At 39.0% G+C, this 22092-nt stretch overlaps 1 protein-coding gene across 2 annotated transcripts in view; it reads right to left on the bottom strand.

Moving 5' to 3' along the window:
- Nucleotides 1-22092, bottom strand: part of LOC140271455 (plexin-A1-like) — a 239833-nt gene that overhangs the window by 28717 nt on the left and 189024 nt on the right. For both annotated transcript variants that reach the window (XM_072366682.1, XM_072366681.1), the window contains exons 17-20: nucleotides 20448-20541; nucleotides 18870-19106; nucleotides 12709-12852; nucleotides 6387-6621 (exon numbers count right to left, since the gene is read on the bottom strand). In XM_072366682.1, the coding sequence (XP_072222783.1) occupies nucleotides 6387-6621; nucleotides 12709-12852; nucleotides 18870-19106; nucleotides 20448-20541 (710 nt within the window). The remainder of the gene's footprint in view (nucleotides 1-6386; nucleotides 6622-12708; nucleotides 12853-18869; nucleotides 19107-20447; nucleotides 20542-22092) is intronic.

The raw sequence follows: 22092 nt of genomic DNA, 5'->3' as shown, positions 1-22092 counted from the left end.
CTGAAGTTATAAAATCTGGATTTTCTAAGGGAAGGGACACAGCCTGGGAATGCAGGAAGTGACTGTGAGTTGACCTTTGGTCTTACTGGGATGATTTTCAGTCTCAGTTTCTGATGACAAAAGAAAAAGGAAATATGTGAATGAGAGCAGCTTTATTAGAAATTCAGCTGCATCAACATACACTTACGCTTACGAGTGGAAGCAAAAAGATTCCCTAACTGCATTGTCTGGGTGTATAAGTCCAGTTTTGAGAGTCTTTATTCTGTATGATTTTGTATCCAATTAAATTATTTTTGACGCATAATAGTGGGTGGGATCAGTCCACTGGAGCTGACCCATCAGTGAAGATAGGCTTCCTGGGAGGAAGGGCAGACTCACTAACTTGTCCCCTGATTCCACAGGGAATCTGTAAATATGCAGAGGAAAGTAGGGCTGTGTTGGCTGTTTCGTGGGAGCTTTAAGCTTTAAGATACTTTTTCAATAAAAATAAATAAATAAAAATTCAGAAAACAAAAGTCAGGTGAAATAAACAGAGCACCTCAGAGAAAACAGAAAAAAGCACACATGGTTAAAATGTATGGCAGTCAAGTGACAACACTGCATACTAAATATGCCCAAGTAAGATGAGGCACCTGATAGAGACAGAAAAGGAAAGGAAATGCAGACAGACAGCACCAGCTGAGTAATTTCAGATAAAGTGTCTGGGTCTTATAAAACAGAAAGACAGAAGGGCTGAGAGATAAAGGTCAGCACTGATGAAGAAAGGCCGACAACGGCAATTATTGAGGACCAACAAGAATTCAAAGTAAACACAAGAAACTTGTGCTACAAAAGAAAATGGATCAGACTCGGTGAATAATCCCTATAATCCCTATGTAGACCAGTGAGCTGTGCTGACCAATATGTCATTGGGGTCATGAGGTGGGAACCTCCTTTCATCAGTTGACAAATCGTCAATTCGGTGGCTTGTGTTAAAGACCATGATGACAAGATTATGTGCGACTGAAAAAGCCTGTATAAAAGTTTCTTTATACTTAGGTAGAGATCAGGCATATTCCTAAATTAAACTTTTAAAACATAACTTGTGAACTAGTGTACTAGTAGTATAAATGTAGGCACAGTTTGTCAGTAATTATTGAGACTGAATCAGCCCTTTCTTTAGTTTACAAAAATATAGCTTGAAGTGTATTTAAATCCTTCAAGAAGAAAACTTGTGACTAGTTGTACTGCAACTATACTGTGAAAAAGGATTTTGGATATTTGACCACTTTTTCATTTAAGGAAAGTATGCTGTAACTACAGTTACCTAGTTGATTATGGTGTACATTACAAGGTAATTTGTTTTAGTTTATGCAAGCAATTATTTAGACAAATATATAGATGAATAATAAAAATATTTCACTGGCAATTTTCCAAAAATAAAAAAATATAAATACATTTTCAAGTCAGACAGGTATAAGTCAAGTTCTGTACTCTGTGTCAGTGTAAGCCAACTATACTTGAAGATCATTTTGGTATATTCATCCTCAATAGGAACATATAAATAAGAAAGTGTCCTCTTTGATTTTCTGTTTTTCTCAGTGCTATGTTAAAAATAAATAGGGGGGAAAAAAAAGGAAAGTCAGCTCAGGAGAGAGAAAAGCAGAACCAAGACAAAAACAATGTTCCTGGAAAGGAAAGTCAATTAATTGCATGAGTGGATAATTATTAAGAGAGCGACGGATGAGTTTTCATGCATAATTTCTCCCAGCTGTTATTGGACTGTTTGGTCCACGAGAGAGATGAGAGAAGAGAGGAAGCAAAGAAGATGAAGGAAAAAAAGGGCAAAAGAAAAAAAATAAAGAGAGATCAGGATGTAAAGATGTGATGATGGCAGAGGAGGAAATTCAGAGCACTCAGAACATAATGACTGAGAGGTACAGACAGAAAAAGGCAAAATGGGAAGATAACAAGTAAAGAAGAATTAAGAGGAGGGAAGGAGAAGACGACAAGAGTAGGAGACAAGAAGGTCTACACTTTGGAGGAGACATGGTTCAGACAAGGTTGCTTTCATATTCTCTACTCAGTTTTCTACCCCGTTTCTTCATACTCTCCATACAATTTTTAGTCAATTGATAGGGTGTGCTTGAGCCCATGCAACAAGGATCAATACCTTATTTAACACATAAGGTTTTAAAAGTTGTGAAACAGTCTTTACTGATGAAGCAAACTCTGTTTAGCATGGACAGAATTATTTCCACAGTGCTGTGTCAGAGCTGGAGAATGGTCTGGCTGCACCACCTTAACATTATCAGATAGGAGGAATTTATATCAGAAATAATGCTCCTGGACAGTGTTAAGCCCAGAAAGCAGTGATGGTGCCCTCGTAAAATGGTGTCAAGTGGGAACATGTTCTAGTTGAACAGGAGAGGAAACACAGAAGATTAAGAATACAGGGTAAAAAACACGATCGGCCTGCCTTAATGTAGGAACCAAATCTTCACTGAGACAGTAGCAGACAGAAGGATGGGGAGGAAAATTCTGGTTGAGAGGGGGAGCCAATCTCAGTAGGCGACAACCAGCGAGTGAGGCTACAGTCTTAAATTTTGGTTTTCGACATCTGCGGTTTTATTTTAATCAAATTAACTATGAGGTTTTTATGACTGCAGGGTATCGTGTTTGAATAATTAGATGTTTTACAGAATGTATCTCAGCTCCAATTTTCAGCTCGGTTGCGTTTAAACACGTATGTCTCCTGCAGCAAGAGGAGCCACTATAGTACAGCTTACAGTCGATGAGGTCCTCGTGCCAAAAAGGGAGCTCCGAATGATGAAAAAAAGATTCAAGCGAGAAATGGAGAATGCAGTTTTGCAATAAAATATGACCAATGATTAAAGTGAAACATGAACGTTGTTCAGTGAAGACGAAGTAATAAAATATGCACATGTGGAGAACTTTGGATAGATCTGAAATACTGGCACTTGTTGCTGATGGTGAAAATGATTTGAGAGGTTTATCATTTTTTATGGCTTTTACTGGATCAGGTTTTAAGACTGTGTTCTGTTTTGAAATCCTTATTGCTGCATCATCAAAGTCTGGGAAGTGAGGTGTAAAAATGCCACAGCACAGAGTCTGCATAGATGATTCCGTAAACGATGCTTTCACCATGACCTTGTTTGGTGCTCAATTTGTATTATTCTCTTAGCTTCTTTACTGTCATACAGGATCTCAACAGAATCTTTATTACCCACCCTAAGCAAATAAGTTACACTTGCCATTCAGCAGTTGTCATTTCCAATGTTTAAGTAGCCATGCTTGCTAATTAGCGAGTCTGGAACAGTGTTTGGGGTGATGTCTGCTTCACATGGATGACTGAACATCTCTTTCCCCTGAAGACTCTCAGGACACAGCCAACCATACACACCGTCCGTGATCACACTAATAGTGGCCCGCCCACTTCAGCTGCTAACCCTCCCACACGTGCTGCCTCGTCTCACCAGGCCAGCTGGGCGTGCAGCAGGCGGGGCGGGGTACATTGTTGGGTGGGAATAAGGCCATGCTTCACATCCTGCAGAACTGGGTACTTCCATATCTGTTCGCTCAGATGCTGTCTGTGTTTTTATTGTGGAAAGAGCAGGGATTTTTTTTTTTCCAAGTTGAATTTCTTTAAAAACATGACTGACAACTTTTTTTTTACTGAGGCACAACGACAAGGTCAGAACAATTTTCCGAAAATGTCACCTCAGTCAGGGTACGTGCCACAGTCACTGTGCTTTTACTCAAAAGCTGAGGCTGTTTGTTTGACAGGTTTGGCTGCTGTTAAGAATTGTGACTCTGCATCATGACTATGTGTGATCATGTTATAACTTTGCATTGTGTCTGTGAGTGCTTGTACCATTATACTGAGTGTAAACACCTGGGCTGTCCTTACATCAGTCATCCACACTCTGGTGCTAAAATTCTTTCCTCATACTCCTTGTCATTTACCTCTCGTGTCTCTGCAAGCAATTCCCGTCTTACTCCAACCTCATATAGCCTCTCATTTTAACTACCCTCAAAGGCAGTGCATGTTCTCTTTGTTTTCATAGCAATTAACTGTTAAAAACTCAGTCAGAGGCACAGACAGAATAATAACATGTTTGATAGCACCATCAAAGTCAAAATGGGTGAGCATCACTCAAATAGAGTCAAAAATCTATACCAAGGAGCTTTAGAGCTACACTGGGAGCAACATGTTACAAAGGCACCTTCTGCAACTTTATCAGCCACCTGTGAATCATTGCAGTTTCACCTGTAAGTAAAAACACATAGCAGCATTTTACTGGCCTGACTTTAATTCTATAATCATCGTAAAACGACGAGTTTCAGTTGTTTATGTATGGGATTCCAGCTCTACATTTTCAGAAATGAAACCGCTTTTTATTCACAGTGACTCAGCTATGGCAGTTATGCTTTTGCCTCAGTAAACATACCCTGCAGACATCATGTTGTTAATGATGATCACATCATCCAGAAGCAATTGATTGCATCTCTTGCTCTCTGCAGATTCAGTCACATTAATAATGGCTCATATATAAATCTCTATCTTTGTGATGCTGTTTTTAGCTGTAAGAAAAAAAATATATTTTGACATAACTTTGTGAAAGTTATGTCTAAAGAGATATCCTTTGACACGGTTCAACCTGCATATTACCATCATGTAAATTACACCCCCTTTTCATCATATATTGCTGCATTCTCTCACAAAGTCGGAGACTCACAAAATTAAATCAGTGTCATTGCCAGTGATGGATCTTAAAACTAATTTACTCAGCCGGTGTGTGCGGACTAAATGAACAGAGTGCAGTGCTCTGTGTGCCAATTGTGTAATTGATCAAATTTGTGACTGGCATCTATTTCATTTGGATTCACTAGTTATTGGGCATAAACTTGACAAAAAGCAGGCTGTCATCTGTCTTTTGAGCTGCACTGATGGCTGTCCTGCTGTAATGTTTCAACCATCCCCACAAGGGAACCCCACGTTTCAGTCAATGCAACCATTGAGAATTTCACTGTAGCTGAGCAGCAGAACTTTTAATCAAATTGGAATAACCTAAAAACATGTATTTGCTTTAAAATGCACAACAACGGAATGACCGCCCTCTTGATATTGAATAGGTCCTCTTTTTTTTCTGTTAAAAGAGCTCTAGCCAGTCAGGTTGTGGACAAAGATCATTAGAGAGTGTCCTGGAGTGTCTGGTACTGGGATATAATCAATAGATTCTTTAAACTCTGTGAGTAGTGGGATGGCTCGCTACCCACAGATGCCATCAGGTCCCATCAGAGTTTGGAGGATAGGAGAGCTCCTCAGACTCTCGGAATTAATTCCCAATTCCTCTACTTAGTTTTGCAGGGGCAAGATATCCATCTTCTTTTAGGGATCAAGGAGCTGTGGTCATCTCGCTCTTTAATCAGGTCATTAGAGGCCATTTGGATTGACCGCTACTAACTGATCTCCAAAAGAAAAGGGGTGACTTATCTATTCAGAAAGTAGCGATAGGTCAAAGGAGGAATTGGGATGAGGTATTTGTCTTTTTCGTCGATCCCCTCCAAAGCAGTTTTTGTGGGATGTGGTGCTGTCCTGATAGGGAAGTCTGCTACTGCAGGGGTGTGACTGGTCTGCAGAAATGTTTAGTTAGGTGGTAAATTTCACAGTAGTCTCCAGGTGAATGGTGGAATGCAGACTTTGCCAACAGAAGAAGAGGAGAAGTTACTTTATCTGTTAATGGTTTTAGTGTTGTGGTTTACCGTGTGCATGCTCTTGGTACATTTAGTTACATTTGTATTAGGCCAGGCAAGCCATTCCTCTCTAATTTAAGTCTTTTTTTTCTAACCAGCAGCTAGCTCCATCCTCATATTTACTGGAAAAACTGCATATTTTCTTCTCATATGCAGTAACTATTAACAAGAGTGGAATTATCTAATTACCAAAATGTAACACCATTCATTAAACACCTTTTCTAATTAGCAACACTTACAGAATGAACGATAAATTAGGAAGGTTGGTTTATACAGTTTTGTTTGGCTTTTTGTCAGCAAAATTAGGTTCAAACAACTAGATAAATATTCGGGGAGGTTTGTGGAGGTGGAGCATGCATGAAGTAGAGACCCATTAAACTAGATTCAGATCACTTTCTTCAGATTTGTAGGATATAATAATAGCCTTGGTTAAGACTTCCCTTCCTGTTTGTTTTAAGTTCAGTATCTTTTTTAAAAGCTCTTTGGAAAGGTTAACTGTTTCTAACAATTTCTACTGATGAAACTGAATCTTTAGACGATAAAACATCCATTTATTAATGTTATTTCTTATTTCTCCCAGATTATAAATTGATTAATTTTACAGTAACCACACTGTTTTCATTGCCTACCTTCTTTGCACTCCAGGGCCACTCTCGACTCCAGGTTGTCCATTTGGAGCTGCAGACGTTTCAGGGTTCGGTCTGCGTCTCTCGACTTTCTTTTATAGGCTATCAGCACGGCAATGATAACCAGCAGGAGCAGGCCACCTCCGCCTCCAATACCGATGATGGCAGGAAGCGTTAGCAGGCTGTCAGAGTAGATATGAAGAGTTCCAGGGGAGTACTCAAATCCTCCAGCACGAATCTGAACACAAACAATTTTAAATGATCAGGACAGAAAAGGCAGATGTTTTGCACATAACTAAATAGTCATTCATCAGAGAGGTGCTTAGTGTAACGCAACTTCTGCTGTAGCCAATTAATAACTTAATTGTTATGCCAGAGTTTGGCATGCTGCTTAAAGGCAACTGCACCAAAATCGTTACGGGCTAGCAAGTTGCTACGTGCTGATATTCCACAGTCAGCTCTGGGATTTACGCAAGCACTTCCCAGAGAATGAGGGAGAAAACAACATGCGGCCATTTCTCCAGCAGCATATGTTTGTGAATAGATGAGGTGGTCTGAAGAGATCAAAAGTTGCTGGTCTGATGAAAGAGAAGCTGGCTGACCCAGTTTTTACCAAAGGGATCATTAAATTTTAATCGGTTCTGTAGTCACACTAAACAGTCAGATCTGTTTGACAGGCTTATACTGTGGAAGCTTACATCACCTTGACTGTTGTGAACATTTCTTGTAGGAAAGGTTTTCGATTCTTGCCTTTAGGGGAGCAACTTCAGAGGGCTTTGATAATGAAGATTTCACAAGTTAACTTTCTCAGTTTTTTTATCCTGCAGTATCTGCAGATTTCTGTCGAGGCTCAGTATTTGGGCTGGATATTTTATTGTTAATGTCCTCATAAATCATTGTCAAACTTTTTTGATTTAGGTCCAAAAGTGACTGATGTGCATGTGATCACAGCTGAAAAGCAGTGCAGTGCAAAATGTCACAGATGTTGATGTCACACGCACTCACAAAATACTCTACAGATCCAGGACGATCGCACATACACCATCCGTATATGAACACAGAGTGTAAGTAATCAAACAAAGTAATCACCAGCATTTAAATCTCTCCCTAAGGAGCCATCATAATTATGGAAAGTCAAACACATGTAATGTTTTTTTTTCTCTGACTAACTACATTTACATATGCACAGTGTGTCACTGGAATCCATCAAATCAGGCTATCCTCCAGGGGGGTTGATAACCGATTCAAATTAAGTGTGATTATAAGCTTTAAAGTTCTTGTAAGAGCACTTTCCTGTTGACATTAACAAAGTCTGATTAAAAAAAATGAAAAAAGAAAGTAGTGGAGCTGTTATATCAATATCAGTGTAGTCAATTGCTACAAATTAAATTTGCAATAGTAAAGACAATTAGATGGCTTTTTAACAAGAAGCAGCTAATTATGCGTGTGAACATGAACAGGCTGCAAAGAAACTGAGGAGATCTATGAAAAACTTTCATTTATTTTTCTTTTAAGTATGAGTCTGGGCTAATTATGAAGCAGGGATACAATTCATCAAACTGATCAATTTAAGAGTTTGCATCAATCTGTAGTCAGTCTGAAGATATAGTGTGAACAATGTGATACATACTGATGAAGCAAACACATTTCTTGTATTTGACATATTTGTATCCATTCTGGGTTTTTGTTATTATTTTTTTATTAACGTGTATTAACGTGTATCATCAACGTGTATTATTAATGTGTATCAACGTGTATTAACATCACGTCATATAAGAAGATCTTGTATACATCTGTAGCCGGCAATATTCATGTTTTCGTGCCCTCTCGCAATAAAAAGTGTCTGTTTTCAGCTGTAACGCTGCGGTTAATCAACTGTACTTGCCAAGCACCAGACAGGAGATTGACAAATTCAAAAGTAACTGCTCAAATATGTAAGAAATAGCATGAAGTGGGTGTGTTTGTCATCTTTCTCAAAGTTTGGTTAGCAACTGCTACGCTGTTTATTACTGCCACACACAATGCAGGCTATGCCAGTTTCTCCGCCCAACATCCTGGGCTGCAGCCCTGAATGTTTTCTCAACAGCACTCGTCAGAAGAAATATGAAAAACAGATCAGTGCCCAGTCGTGCATTAAACTCAGAGAAATACTGACATGATTATTTGATTATTATTTGATTTTGATCTCTTTGCATTTCATACAAGTAGCATCTGTGTCACACTACCTGGCACCATACACTATCTGGCATGCATGGTGTTTTGTGCACCACAGCAGAGGGAGAAGAGAAAAAAAGAGTGCGAGGAGCGGGTAGGGAATTGTTGGCAACATAATTGCTGGTTGCTAGGTTGTGTTGCAGATGTTTGTTTTAATCCTAATAATTAGGTCAAAGAAATAGAAATGTAATTAGATTTTGGTTATGAAAAAAACTTTTTTTTCTGAGCAGGACGAGAGACAAGAAAAAGAACAGGGACAATAAAACACAAGAAGAGTACAGCAGACAAATTGGACACTGCAAGATCTGGAGAGGTGAAGAAGAGGAGGTGTTTTAGATGGAAAAGACAAAGAGTTAAAACAGTCATTATTATCAATACCTGGGTTCTAATTTAATCTTAAAGTTTTAGTCCCAGTGCTAACTAAATAAACATTATGGCAGCTAAATGAGAAACAACATTGTTGTTAAAGAACTCACATTTGTTCAGATTTCAGTTTGTAAAAGCCAACTTACACAAGTTGCTGTGATAATACATCTAATGGCCATTGTACTTGTGAAAAATCAAAGATCCTAAAGTCATCACTGACATTACAAGTGACAACTGTGCCTCTCCTGTTTCGTCCTGTCAGAATGTCTGCTGTAAAAATGGCATCTCAAAAAGGAAATTAGAACAGCTTTGACAATTTTCCCGTAAAAAAAAAAAATGTCTCTGCGTGAAACAAAGCTGAGGAGCATTTGATTTAAATACTATTGGGTCCTCATATGTTTGTTTTGCAGAAATTAAAACAGCTCTCTGTTTCCACAGCGAGTGTGAATGAAGATTAAAGACGTTTTTTATATTATAGGAGAGCTTGTCTGGAAGAAACCCAAAAGCTGTGCTTACCTATTCTATAGTCAGTTTTGAACACTCAAAGAATAGACAAAAACTGTTGGATCTAACTGGGAAATTTAGAAATACAGGGTCACTATCTAACCGGTCAGATGTTTAGTAGGTAATATAATATCTAGTCTGCAGTCACACCTATGTTTAAGACTATTAAATAGGGTTAGGGTCAAACCCTCAGATGACATTAATTCTGTAGAGTTTAAACAACATTAAGCTGGTGACATATTTTTGAGGCTTGTCTATTTTTATTCGACTGACAGACTGAAGGACTCGCGGAGGAACTTAAAAAGCTGAAGGCCAAAGCAACAAACAAGTTTCTTCGAAAACTCAAGGGATGCACACAGCTGCCAATACACAGCTGAGCATCTGAGGGTATGCACAAAGACATACCAACACACACATATAACGTCTCCTACTGCACACCCACCCACCCACACACACACACACACACGCACACAACAGGATGCTCGAACCCAGTATGTCTCGACACCCATCGGGTTCCCCTCTATGTAGGTCAATGTGCATAGGGAATATTATTATACCACAGCTGTGTCCTTCTCTGCAGCCCTGTACAACACGCACAAAGACAAAGATGCGCACATAAACACAAAACTATGTGAACACCAGAGGCAAACCACAAACACAGTGCGTGTAGTCACTCGCACATGAGGCAGAGAAGATAGGAACAGACAGCTCTATTTTTTCCTCGGCTATTGTCACACGAAGAACCAACTCAACCACCCCCACCAACACGTTGCATCGCTCCAATATTTAACATGACATTTTGCTTTGAAAAAAAAAAAATGGAAAGGGGGTGGGGGGGTAAATGAAGAGAAAAAACTCCAAGAGAGATCCACCTTGGAGCTGGCTGGTTTTGTCGAGTGCTATCATACTGAATTACATGGATGCGCTGTCAGTGGCTTTCTAGGTTTATTGGCTGTAGCTCGCAGGGAGTAAATGTCATAAAGATATAGTGAAATGACTGTGAAAGGACACTGGTGATAAGTTTAAAAGGGGAACAAGAAGGCATGGAGGCTGAGTGTGTGCACTATTGGGATATTTAGACAAACATCTAAATAGATTCACAGTGAGTGCTGTGTTGCCTGGCTGTGGTTTGACCTTCCTTGGTTCAGATGCTTCTGGAGTTGCTCTGTGATTTTTGAAAATCTGCTGTAGTCAGAGAGAATCGGGGAGTTCAGTCTGCAGTCTGCCGACAGCTCAACACCTTGGAAAAGTTCTGCTGAATGACTGAAGCAGGACAGACTTGACTATTTCCCAGCACTAATTCCCGCTGTATCAATAATTTGGAAAATATTCTACGCTAAGATGAAAATGACGTCAGAGACATGTAGGCTCAGTGTAGTAGTTCCCAAAATCTAGAGAGGAGTAACAAAGTTCGTCAGACTCAACTTGCAACAGACCCATTAGACAGAAGTAAATATTTAGCGCTAAAAAGCCCCGGGCCGCATAACTTCTGGGTGCTGTTGGTCGAAAATGCACCTTTTGACTTTATCTACAGCTACGAAAACGTTGAATGAAAAAAAAAACACATGGCAGAAGAAGACAAAGACAGATAAGTTGGGAATGTTCAAGGTCAATTCTAACATGCAAAGGAAGGAAAGTCATTATTTACTCTGCTGTGGTTAAAAAAACAACAACGTGACAGTAACGCTGTGCCTGCCAACCCACTGCAAACACCGACTATGCGATTCTACAACAGTTTGGATTGTCTATAAGTTGCTGCACTATCTTTGGACTGATGGTTAAACAAAATATATATATATATTACAATTATGTTAAAATTACACTGTTTGAGAAGTATTTTACATGATTCACGATACTATAAACAATAAAAGAATAAATGAAGATAGATTAAAAAAAAAGTCTTACTCCAAGTACTCTAAATTCTGTCTTTTGATGGCATAATGAAATTTGCTCTAATTTATCTTCTATCTCGGTACAGAATGCTTTGAAAAGCAGATCACAGGCTGTAAACTGAAAATGTGTGAGGGCGGGCTTAGCTGCTTTATGTAGGGCTTTTATTGGGTCAAAGGACAAAAAAGCAGCCTGGCTTTGGACAAAGAATGGGTACGATGGCTCTGTAACAGCACCCGAAAAGATAGAAGCACCCACATCAGGTTTTGCTGAATATCCCAGTAAGCCAGACCAATGATCACAATAGCAAGAACCTGGTACCGGCTTACTTAAACAGACTACGGACAGATAGTAGGTGTTGTTATCAGTACACCTGTGATTTATCTTCCACATGAATGCCCAGACAAAATGTTTGCTGTGAAAAGAAAGGTCTATTGTGACGGTGTTTCGGGTGTCAGTGCAGGGAGAGATCGGGAGTGTGTTAAAGTGAAGATGAGTGTCGCTTTCATGATAGTAGGGTGTGGGCGGAGGACCGCCTGGCTGTAGATTTAGTGAAGGTTAGACACATTATATGCTGCGGAATATTAAACATCTACACCATCGCAGTTAAGTGAAGCTGATAAAAAATACAGGAAAATGGAGAGGGCACTGAGGGACTCTCAAATCTACAACCAGCAGCAGCTGGAGGAGAGAACTGCTGATGCGAGCACAGCTGTTGAAACAAATATGCCTCAGTGGATTAAAAAGCAAACAACAACACAGCTTTGAATCTAAAAGGCATGTCTTGAGGTCCACTGTGGTCAAGTTGAGGGTATTACACGAACAAGTGCAGGATTTCCTTTATCCACTTAATGGATTTGACTAAATGCTAACAGCGCATTAAAATGTCCAAAGTACAAACATTTCTCAGGGTTTCATTTCCTGTAACAAAACTAAACTTATTTTCAGCACCAGGTCAGCTGAAGGCCAATGAGAATCAACATGTTAATTGAACATAACACATTTAATAGCAGCCTTGGTGTGAAAGCTCAATAGAGCACATCCTGGAGTCTGTCAGAGGAAATTGTTTAAAACGACACAAGGGATTACCTATATAACTCAACAAGGTGAAGAGGGACATTACAAACTAAGACAGTTAGACTAGAACATATTAATAAACATGAATTACAAGTTAAGTGTGAAAATATCAAGTAAAGAAGGCGATATTGTGATTTTCTTCTGAATAAATCTTGAGAAACGTCTAGGCATAATATGACAGGATGGGACAGAGAAGTGAAGTCGAAGAGGTGGCAGGAGAGTGTCACTGATGCAGACGGATGAAGAGGCGGTGAACACAGGGGCATTATCTGACCGTGACTTTGTGTTGTCCGGTGAGGTTGGGCCATTCGCACAACAGCTGGCTCTCAGACAGGGTGAGGATGCAGGGAGTCTCTCCAATCAGCACCGTGTAGTTCAGGCGATTGTTACCTGGAGCCGCTGGGATCAGGTTACGACCCTAAACACAGAGAGACAAAAGTTCTGAGGAGAGGCTCTCAGCTCATTTATGCACGCTGTAGTTTCAAAGGGGGACATTTGTAAGGGCTGAACATATTTATGGTTATTAGGTCTTTTATTGAACTACAAAGTGAGTGAGGCATCACCAGTGGCTTTTCTTTTTAAATGACTTTCATCTGTAACCCTCTCGTCTGGCTAACAATGAACTTGTTCATAATGGCTAATATTTTTCTCCTAATGATATGATTCTTTGATGCAAATCTTTTTTTTTTTCAGAAAATGAAAGGAGAAAAATGAGCCATTGACAATGAAATTACTCATTTAAAACTCCTTTGAAGGATAAGGCTCTCTATATTATATTAACAAGCCCCAGAGAAGACAATATTTGAAAAAGTCAAATATATTCAAAATTAAATTAAAGAAAAAAAAAAAGACAGGGGGTGTTAACTGCTTTCCTCCAACAGTTGGGCACTGTAGTTTTAAGCAAATCCTTCTTGAATAGGATTGGTGGGGGACTACTTTCAGCCATATATTATAATATTTGCTACTATTGTGAGCTATTACAATAGCAGAAGTCAAATGGGATTCAGTCTAAAAGACCCACAACGTCAGTGTTTATTATAGTGAAGAAGGGTCTCATCACTCAGTGTCACTACACTTTAATGATTTCATTTTAGTCGTTCATTTTGGAGGACTACAAGAGTAAGTTTAATGTTTTAACGTAAGAAAGAACAATGTTCACATTATTTTTCTCATATTGCCGACCGCTGCAGCTTCTTTTGTTACTTACTGTCTACCAAACTCTGTTTCAGCTTTGTTTTTATGACACCCACTTGTAAGTCCAGCGTGCTCTAATTTGTCAAAAATGGCAAAGAACTTTGTTCTTAAATGTCACAAAAAACAGCCACTACATAGTCATTAGGCAAATTTGCTGGTTGGTGATATAAACACAGTCATGTGAAAAACAAAGCACATCTTCTTTTAAATCTAAGGTATTAGGAATCAGATAATACTTTGGATGAGAAAAAACAAATCTATTTTTTAACCTGTTATGAAATTAAGTAAATATGAACACAGATGAACAATAACATGACATGTAAAAGTGTTTTATTATTCATTGAACCAAAATAAGCCAATATATGTAGACGTGATGAATGAAAAATGAAGTAAACTCTGTGATTTGAGACCTTGTAGAACCACCTTTAGCAGATTTGGTAAAACTTTTCAGTCAGGCTGAGGTCTTGACTTTGGAGTATTTCAACACTTGATTATTATCTTGATTCTTTTAGTCATTCTTATGTAAATTTTCTGGTATACTTAAGATCATTATCCTTTTGCGTGATCCAGTTTTGGCCAAGCTTGAACTATAGAACAGATGGCCTCACATTTATCTGTAGAATACTTTGGTAGACAGAGGAGTTCATGGTGGACTCAATGACCGTAAAGGTGTCCAGATCCTGTGGCTGCAGAACAAGCCCAAATCATCAGCCCTCCACCATTGTGGACCAATGCTTTTCAGTCTTTTTTCCAAATGTACTGTCATGAACTTTAACATGTAACATGCAAACTGAGGATGTAGAGTCTGAGATGTAGGTCTTGGGTTTTAACCTTTCAGTGAACTTGCTCGGACACACACTTCTGGGAAGATTGATGGCCGTCTTTAAAGTTTTCCAGTTGTGAACAATCTTTCTAACTGACTCAAGATTGTTTGAAAATGGCCTAACTCCTAGACCTCTTCTTTCTCTGTCTGTCCTTACATGAAAAGGAGTACCTTACCTCTGCAAAACAGAGGGGTAAGGCCAAGTAGTGTGACTAAAGTGAGGAAGTGGGATTGACTCCAAAATCATTGCTGACGTCTTTCCTCCTTAACATAACGTTAACACACACACCTGAATGCTCCAGACCGGCAAACTGACAAAATTGCTGCTTTTATTGAGGTGGTTAGACTGGATTCGCGTTGTAGCACCTAGCTGATGCTTCATTCCTATGGAGGTTTTAAGTATGTGTCTAGTTTTTCCACACAGTGCTTCTGCATTGTGGCTTAGGTTTTGTTAATATATAGAATACATATATAGTGTATCACTGATACACTTTTACTGTTTATTTAATGGTGGTTTAGTTGTGGTTCAATAAGAAAAAAAAAATCTAATTTTGACATAATATTCACAAATTTGGCAAACGACTGGAGACAAAGACAGAAGTAAAGAAAATTATACAACAAGTGATTGCTGTATACAGAAGTGCTTAAGCAGAACACAAACTTACATACACCAAAGCTGTTTTGACTTCAGTCAAGTGAATTTCACATATACAGTCTGCAGAGCAAGTGTGTAAATTCTTATATTTGTCAATTTCATTTCTGATCTTTCATTTCAATATCAAGACTTATTTGGCACTCACTTTGCAAGTGATGGAGGTGGGAGGGGGCAGTTAGTGGTGTGAAAAGAGAGAATCCAAGCAAACGCAAGAAAACAAAAAAGCGATACGGGGAGAGATGAATACAAAGAAAACAAGGGAGATGGAAAACATCAGGAGGGAGGAAAGGGTAGAGAAAACATGAGAGAAGTAAAACGGAGTTGAACGAAGTGAGAAAGAAGGGGAATACACACAAAATCAGAGTTAGTGAGTTAGAAAGAGAAAAAGGAGATAGCTTCCATGTCTCCCGCTGACTTAGCAGTGGGACGCATAGACAGACTCCGTTTTCCAATCCTATTGTCTCTGCAGGCCGCCTTCACCCAGCGCTGCTCTGCAACCCTGTAAACATGCATCCCATTCCATCGCGCTATCACACACACCCCCACAGCATCCTGTACACATAAACACACATGCAGAGCCTAAACTGCACATGCAATGGAGTTACAGCCACACACAGAGCTGTTGCCGCACATAAACACTACAGGCAAGCAGCATCATGCAGGGATACACTCTCAAAAACACTTGCAGACACACAGGAAAGCGCTCACTAAACGCCAGGATCAGATTTTTTTCCCCTGAACATCCCTCAGTAAAAACAAACCCGACACTACAGATGAGAAATTAATTGCATGGCAGGCCCGGTGCACGCATCTGAGAAACTCTCCCCCCACATCACATCTCACCGAATTGCATTTTTGTCCATCTCATCAGCGCTTCCACTGGGTAAGCAGTTCCACCAACAAGCCAAGCAGGAGATTTGGCAATTACTGCGAGGCTCACTGCTAATAAATTATCTTTTAAGAAATAAATTATGACGGTTACGCTGCTTTCAATCTCTTCATGGAAATAAGAAGCGTAACACGCTTTGATAACATAAGAGATAGTCAAGGCCATTCTTCATCTATCTCAAAGATAAAAGCACTGAACATTGGATTCAATGCAAATGTAGCGCACGGATGTGTCACTGATCTAAAAGAAATGGATTTTAAATTGTCTCTGTATTGTGTTAAGTGTCCCTGTAATGGCCCACAGACTGCCACCAGTTAAATTACTCAAATGTGCACTTGAGAAATGTTGTTTATATCCTCTTTAGTTATTTTTAGACACTAATCTTCTGCTTATTTCAATTAATACTTTAGTAGTGGTATTACAATGCTGAACCTAGACCCAAGCAAATGAGGCAACAGCAGATTATTTGCTTAGTTAAATCCAGGTGGACACTTTTTTTTCTGGCTAAGCAATGGGTATAACCACAATGATTTCTCTTGAAAATGTTTGACCAAACATTCCAGGTGCACTCAGTGAGATAATACAATGACACCCACGTACAACTCAAAAATTGCCAATTAATTCCACATACTTATGTCCAATCACTGTTAATGAAAATGAAAACCAATATAATCCAAATCTTTTGGACTGTAGGCCTGTGTGCTTCCACACTGCCCTTAAAGCACTGAAAATTAATTACACAAATTGAAAAGACTGTTATTTAAGAGGGCTGGAGGCTGTGGAGGAGGAAGGCATTCAGAGAACTTGCTGTTACTTACTGAAGGACAGAAATTGGCCTTGGAAGGTGTGAACATTTGCTTTCAGCTTTCATTTATGAACTAGAGTTTTTTTTTTTTACTCCCAATGCTTTACACACTTGAGACTTTTTCTTTTTCTTGTATAAAAAGAAATAAGCCTGTGAGTGTGTTAGCCCATGTCAGTATAAGTAGGCTTTTCAGTTATTAATACAACATAGGTTCGATATGTTTGAGACTCTCGTGGTCAAGCTGAAAACAGGAAAACCATGATAGAAAATGCATTCAACTACCACAAACAAATAAAATAAAACCCAACATTTGGCTGCAACAGATAAAAATGTTGTTTAAAAAAAAGAAAAAAATACAAGAAATAACAACAGCTTCAGATTTGGCACCCTCCCACTTTTGTGCCATAGAGCAGTGGTATTTTAGAAAGAGTGGTCAATATGTATGGAAGGTTTCTGGACTATTCAAAAATCTTATTACCTGCAGAGGTACAAGATCACATTCCACAATAACTTGTTCTGTTCATGTAGATTAAAACTTAAGCAGTTGATGTTCGTATTTCACCATTTGAAATTCTTAACTAAGTTCACAGTCCCAAAATTAACTAATTCATGTTTATTTATCACATTTTTTATGACCTTATCAATCCTAATTAACCTCTTTGTGGTGCATGGTTTTATGAAGTGCTATGAAGTACAGGAACATGGACCATTGTCATCTGGGCAAATACATCCACATCTCTCCATTTATTTCCATTTATTACCAACCATACTAAAAATCAGCAGAATAAACAGCTTCGTGGGAGGGCATGAAACAGGTGAACAAAGTTGATGAACGTGTCCGAGACAAGGCCGAAACAAAGGTTCGACTTGCATTACAGGTGCTCTCCTCTGACTCTCTGCTGTGCAAAGTTGTCTATTATATCCTTCAGATTCAGCTAGCAGGCCTCACTTTTTTCTCACTCCTTGACAGCTGTGAGAGAGACCTACTTTGTTTTGTTACGCAACTTGTTGTCAGTTTCTGTCTTGCTGTCTGCTGCTGGAATGTTGCTGTGTAGTTCTACACTTCTATAACTAAAGATGTCTAGAGCTGTCAAAATGCAGCTGCATTAATTGTATGTGAGAAAACGCTGCACTTAGTTCAGTTTCTTCAGATGAATTTAGCTGTTTCTGTACTTACATTTCTTCAACTAGTGCTACTGACTTTTCTTGCGTACCATCAATTGTAGGGGTTGCACTTTTACAAGATTATATATTCTACACTGGTCTGTTGGAAACGTATCAAAAAAGAAAATTGAGGGTGGCAACTAACTCATGGGTTAACACATGCCACAGCTAATGCATCAAGGTGTGACAGATATTTCCATTAACACGGTCTATGGTGAGCAAAAAATGGAAATTCTGCTGTGGTTTAACTTTGTGTAAAAAAGGAATGTTACTAATGCGAGCTCGGAGTCGTAAAATCTGTGGGTAAGAGAGGCAACTGACCACAAGTGTTCTGAATGGACAGAATGGCTGAAAGGCATCAATAGCAGCTAAAATGAGTGGCCTTGTAGACATGCTCTAAGGAATTAGCTCTTATTACACAATACAGTGGCAAATAATGCAGGAAGAAGTAACATACAAAGCTATTGGAAACCTACATGATTTCAGAATGACACAAAACACGGAAATAGTCCTTCTTTTCCTAATGTCACAGCATGATTGAGTAGTTTTTATCCACACCGAAGCATACTGAACATAGAAATCTTAAAATATTTTTAAATTCTAACATAAATGGATTTTTTTTTTTTTAAGTTTTTAGAACTGTGGTCTTTTTCCCCCACTCTATAAGCTGTCTGCAGGCACAAGAATTGTGCACTTGAATCTCTTCATCTTCACAGCTGCAGTGGAGAACATTTTCCTGACAAGTTAAAAAGTATTCACAAAGCCTGTACAAAGTCTAGATAAGTACTGGCCAAATCTGTTTGCCAGATAAAAACCTCAGATCAGAGCACTGATAAAATAAACGGAAATGCACAGGCAGGTAGAGAGAAACGTCTGGGAAAAAATTACTTTTGTGCCTTTCTGACCTTGAGAATTAGCGGCGATGTGGGTTTGAGCTCCAGTACACCAGATGGACTCAGTGGTTCGAACACAGGGTCGGGGTAGTAGCTGAATGTCTCATTGACCACCACCAGAGCATTGACGTTGTCCATGTAGAACCCAATCTCATCTGGGCCGGTGCCAGTTTCAGAAAAACCAAGCTCTGAATCTGCCACTGACGGAGCGAGACACACCATGACCGAGTTGTTGTACACGGTACAGTTCTGAAAATGACACAATGAAAACAAGAATTAATGATTTTTTTATTTAATGAGAGAATCTACTTTACTGTAGTTCCCTTTCAATATAACTTTATTGCAAAAGTTGTATATCAAATATTTATACTTACTTCTTTAGATCAGATACTGAGAAATACTAGGAATAATCTGCAAGTTATAATTTCCTTTTAAAATGAATCTGTTGGGTATAATAACCCATCCTTTTTGTAAGTCAATGCCCTGTGAAACTACAACGCTGTTAGAGCTATTGGAAATGTAAATCGGTTGCAAATTTATGATCAACTGTTAATAATGGGAAATGTGCTCTCTGCCTTTGCTTGTACCTGGGAGTATTTACATCACTTCTTTGGAGAATACATGAATACATGATTTCAGGACCATTTCTGAATCAATATATAGAGCTGCTCAGAGGGCCATCCCTATGTTTTTGCATGTTGTGGATAACAGCAGATGTATTTGAATTTTTACCATTGTTTCTTTCCCTTTTTTAATATGATGAAAAAGCTGTTCTATTGACCTTCATTAACATGTCAAAAGAAATCCACACATTTAATCCTATTGCGAACACATAGAAATGCCACTTAATGAAATGGAAGTGCAGACAGTATCCACTTTTATAGATTAAATGATTCTGCAAGTTGATTGTTATATTGCACAGGAATAAACAGAAAACTGAGGCTGTCTGAAAGGTGAGAGAAATGCAGCTGTAATTTGTAGTAAATGAGTGTCAACACTGAAAAGCACAGTCCTTAAAGTGCAAAGCAGCATTTTGATAAAAGGCTGTGTGGGATGCATTGTGTGGGCTGGCTGCCTCAATAAATGACAGCTTTGTCTGCAGGTTGAAGTGCTTCAGTGTTGTCTAAAGTTCAGTTCTTAACCTTCAGAGCTAACTTCAGCTATCAGTGAAAATCACCAAAGAGTTTTGTGAGCAATATCTATAGACTATCTATCTATAGCCTCTCTCCCTCATTCCCCTAAAACCTTTTCCAGCTCGCTCACTCACTCTCACATGTAGTCCGTCATGTTCTATTTCTTGTGACATTTACACTCAAATGGTGCAGTGATTTCCGAAAAGCCCCAGTGTATGGCCTGAGGAAGTTTTAGATGACTGTCGCTGTAAAAAGATGAGACTTAAGCAGAGCAGCAATTTTATCGGGGGGGGGGGGCAGGAAGGGGCCTGTTGAAATGTATGTTATGGTTGATATACATATGTGTAAATCTAAATGGTGTATAGTGTAGTTACTTAAGTGTGTTTGCAAATTAAAGCCTGTGTATGCTGCTGGATGTATTTAGATAGGTTTGCTTGTGTGCATGTCTGTGGCTCACATGAAAAGACTCCGCCTGACCATACTTGGCCCGGATCTTTGGTTCTCGAATGGTTGCGAGGTTGGTCCCACTCACTGTCAGCAGAGTCCCGCCACTGTAGAGGAGTAAAGTAAAATGCACAGAAGAGGGGATTAGCACAAGAGCAAAAATAAATGGCCAGTTGTTGAGAAAGAACTTCTACAAAGCTAACAAATCTCAGCGGTATTTTTTTTTTACTTGTGAGCAGCCAAATTTGACTGTTATAAATTATTTGCCCCAAATAATTTGGAATCAGGTTGCACAGGCAGCAGTCTAAGCAAAGGAGTCCTAGTAATAAAGTCCTTATACAGACACAGCTGAAAAATGGTGCAATGTTCATCTGAAGGCAGCGGTGTGACAAATGCTTCCCATAAGACAAGCTGATGGATGAGGTCGATGATAGCCATTTAAAGGGCAGATTCTAGACACCAGAGTTCAGGGTTCACATCATGTGGTGCATTTTGTAATTGCTATATTCTGTTAGGACTAAACAAACAAAACCTAAAAAAAAAAGGTACAAAAGAGAAAAAAATGCCAATAAACATATTCTCTAGTTTCTTATTTCCCTCCAAAGGCCCCAAAGATATTTTGTATATTACACCAAGACCAAAATATTTCCCAAAGTTAACTCAGGACTGGAGATGAACTATTATAAAAGATAATAAAAATTATATTACAGATTATAGGTTGCTAAGTAGATGTTTGGAAAAAGATCTTAGTCATTTTGCATGCTGCTGAAGTACATTAATTACCAATTCTTTATCATATTGGAATAAAATATGAGCCAAGTGTGATGTGTAGGATATGAATGTAATCCCAGCTGTCACTGGACGAGGGGCGGCGTACACCCTGAACAGGTCGCCACTCCCTCACAGGGCCACATAGAGACAAACTAGACAACCATCCACGAGCACACTAACTCCTAGGGTCAATTTAGAGACACCAATTAACCGGACATGCATGTTTTTGGATGATGGGAGGAAGCCGGAGTAACTGGAGAGAACCCACGCATACACGGGGAGAACATGCAAACTCCCCACAGAAAGGCCCCAGTCGGGATTTGAACCAGGAACCACACCACAGCAGCCTGTAATTAACACTAGTATAATTCAATACCATTGTGTAGCTGTGTAGTGCATGGTGACTGTGCTGAAATAAAGAAAAGAAGGGTTTGGCTGCTTCAGAGAAAATGTGGTTGTGGGAGGGGATCCCACTGAGAAAACTTGCCTTGAGCAAGTGAAGGTCATTGGACTGAATACAGTTAATCATGATGTTATTACTCGGCTCAATCTCTCTTTAGGTGGAGTTTTGGAGTTTTTATTTATGACTGCAACTCCTTGTTAAAGCTGATTTTGTTCTCATTTTCTATTGCCATATTTGTCAAGTATTTTCAGTTTTAAGATTTCAACTTAATTGCATCTCATTTTGGTGTGAATTCAAAATGTAGCTTTAAATGATCTCAAGGAAAGCTCACAAGGTTCATGGAATAAATAAGGTTTTCATCACAGGGACTCCTTGCCACTTGAAAAGAGTCTTTTCCCTGATAAACTTAAATAAGATTTATGAGGTGATCCTCAAAGATGCCGTACCCTTCTTGACACTCTCTTTGTTTTACAGAGGCAGTTTC

Source organism: Leuresthes tenuis, unplaced genomic scaffold, assembly GCF_036924035.1.
Source record: "Leuresthes tenuis unplaced genomic scaffold, fLeuTen1.0.hap1 SCAF_16, whole genome shotgun sequence".
Lineage (NCBI taxonomy): Eukaryota > Metazoa > Chordata > Actinopteri > Atheriniformes > Atherinopsidae > Leuresthes > Leuresthes tenuis.
Note: the sequence above shows the minus strand (reverse complement) of the source record. Positions and strands in the feature narration are given on the sequence as shown.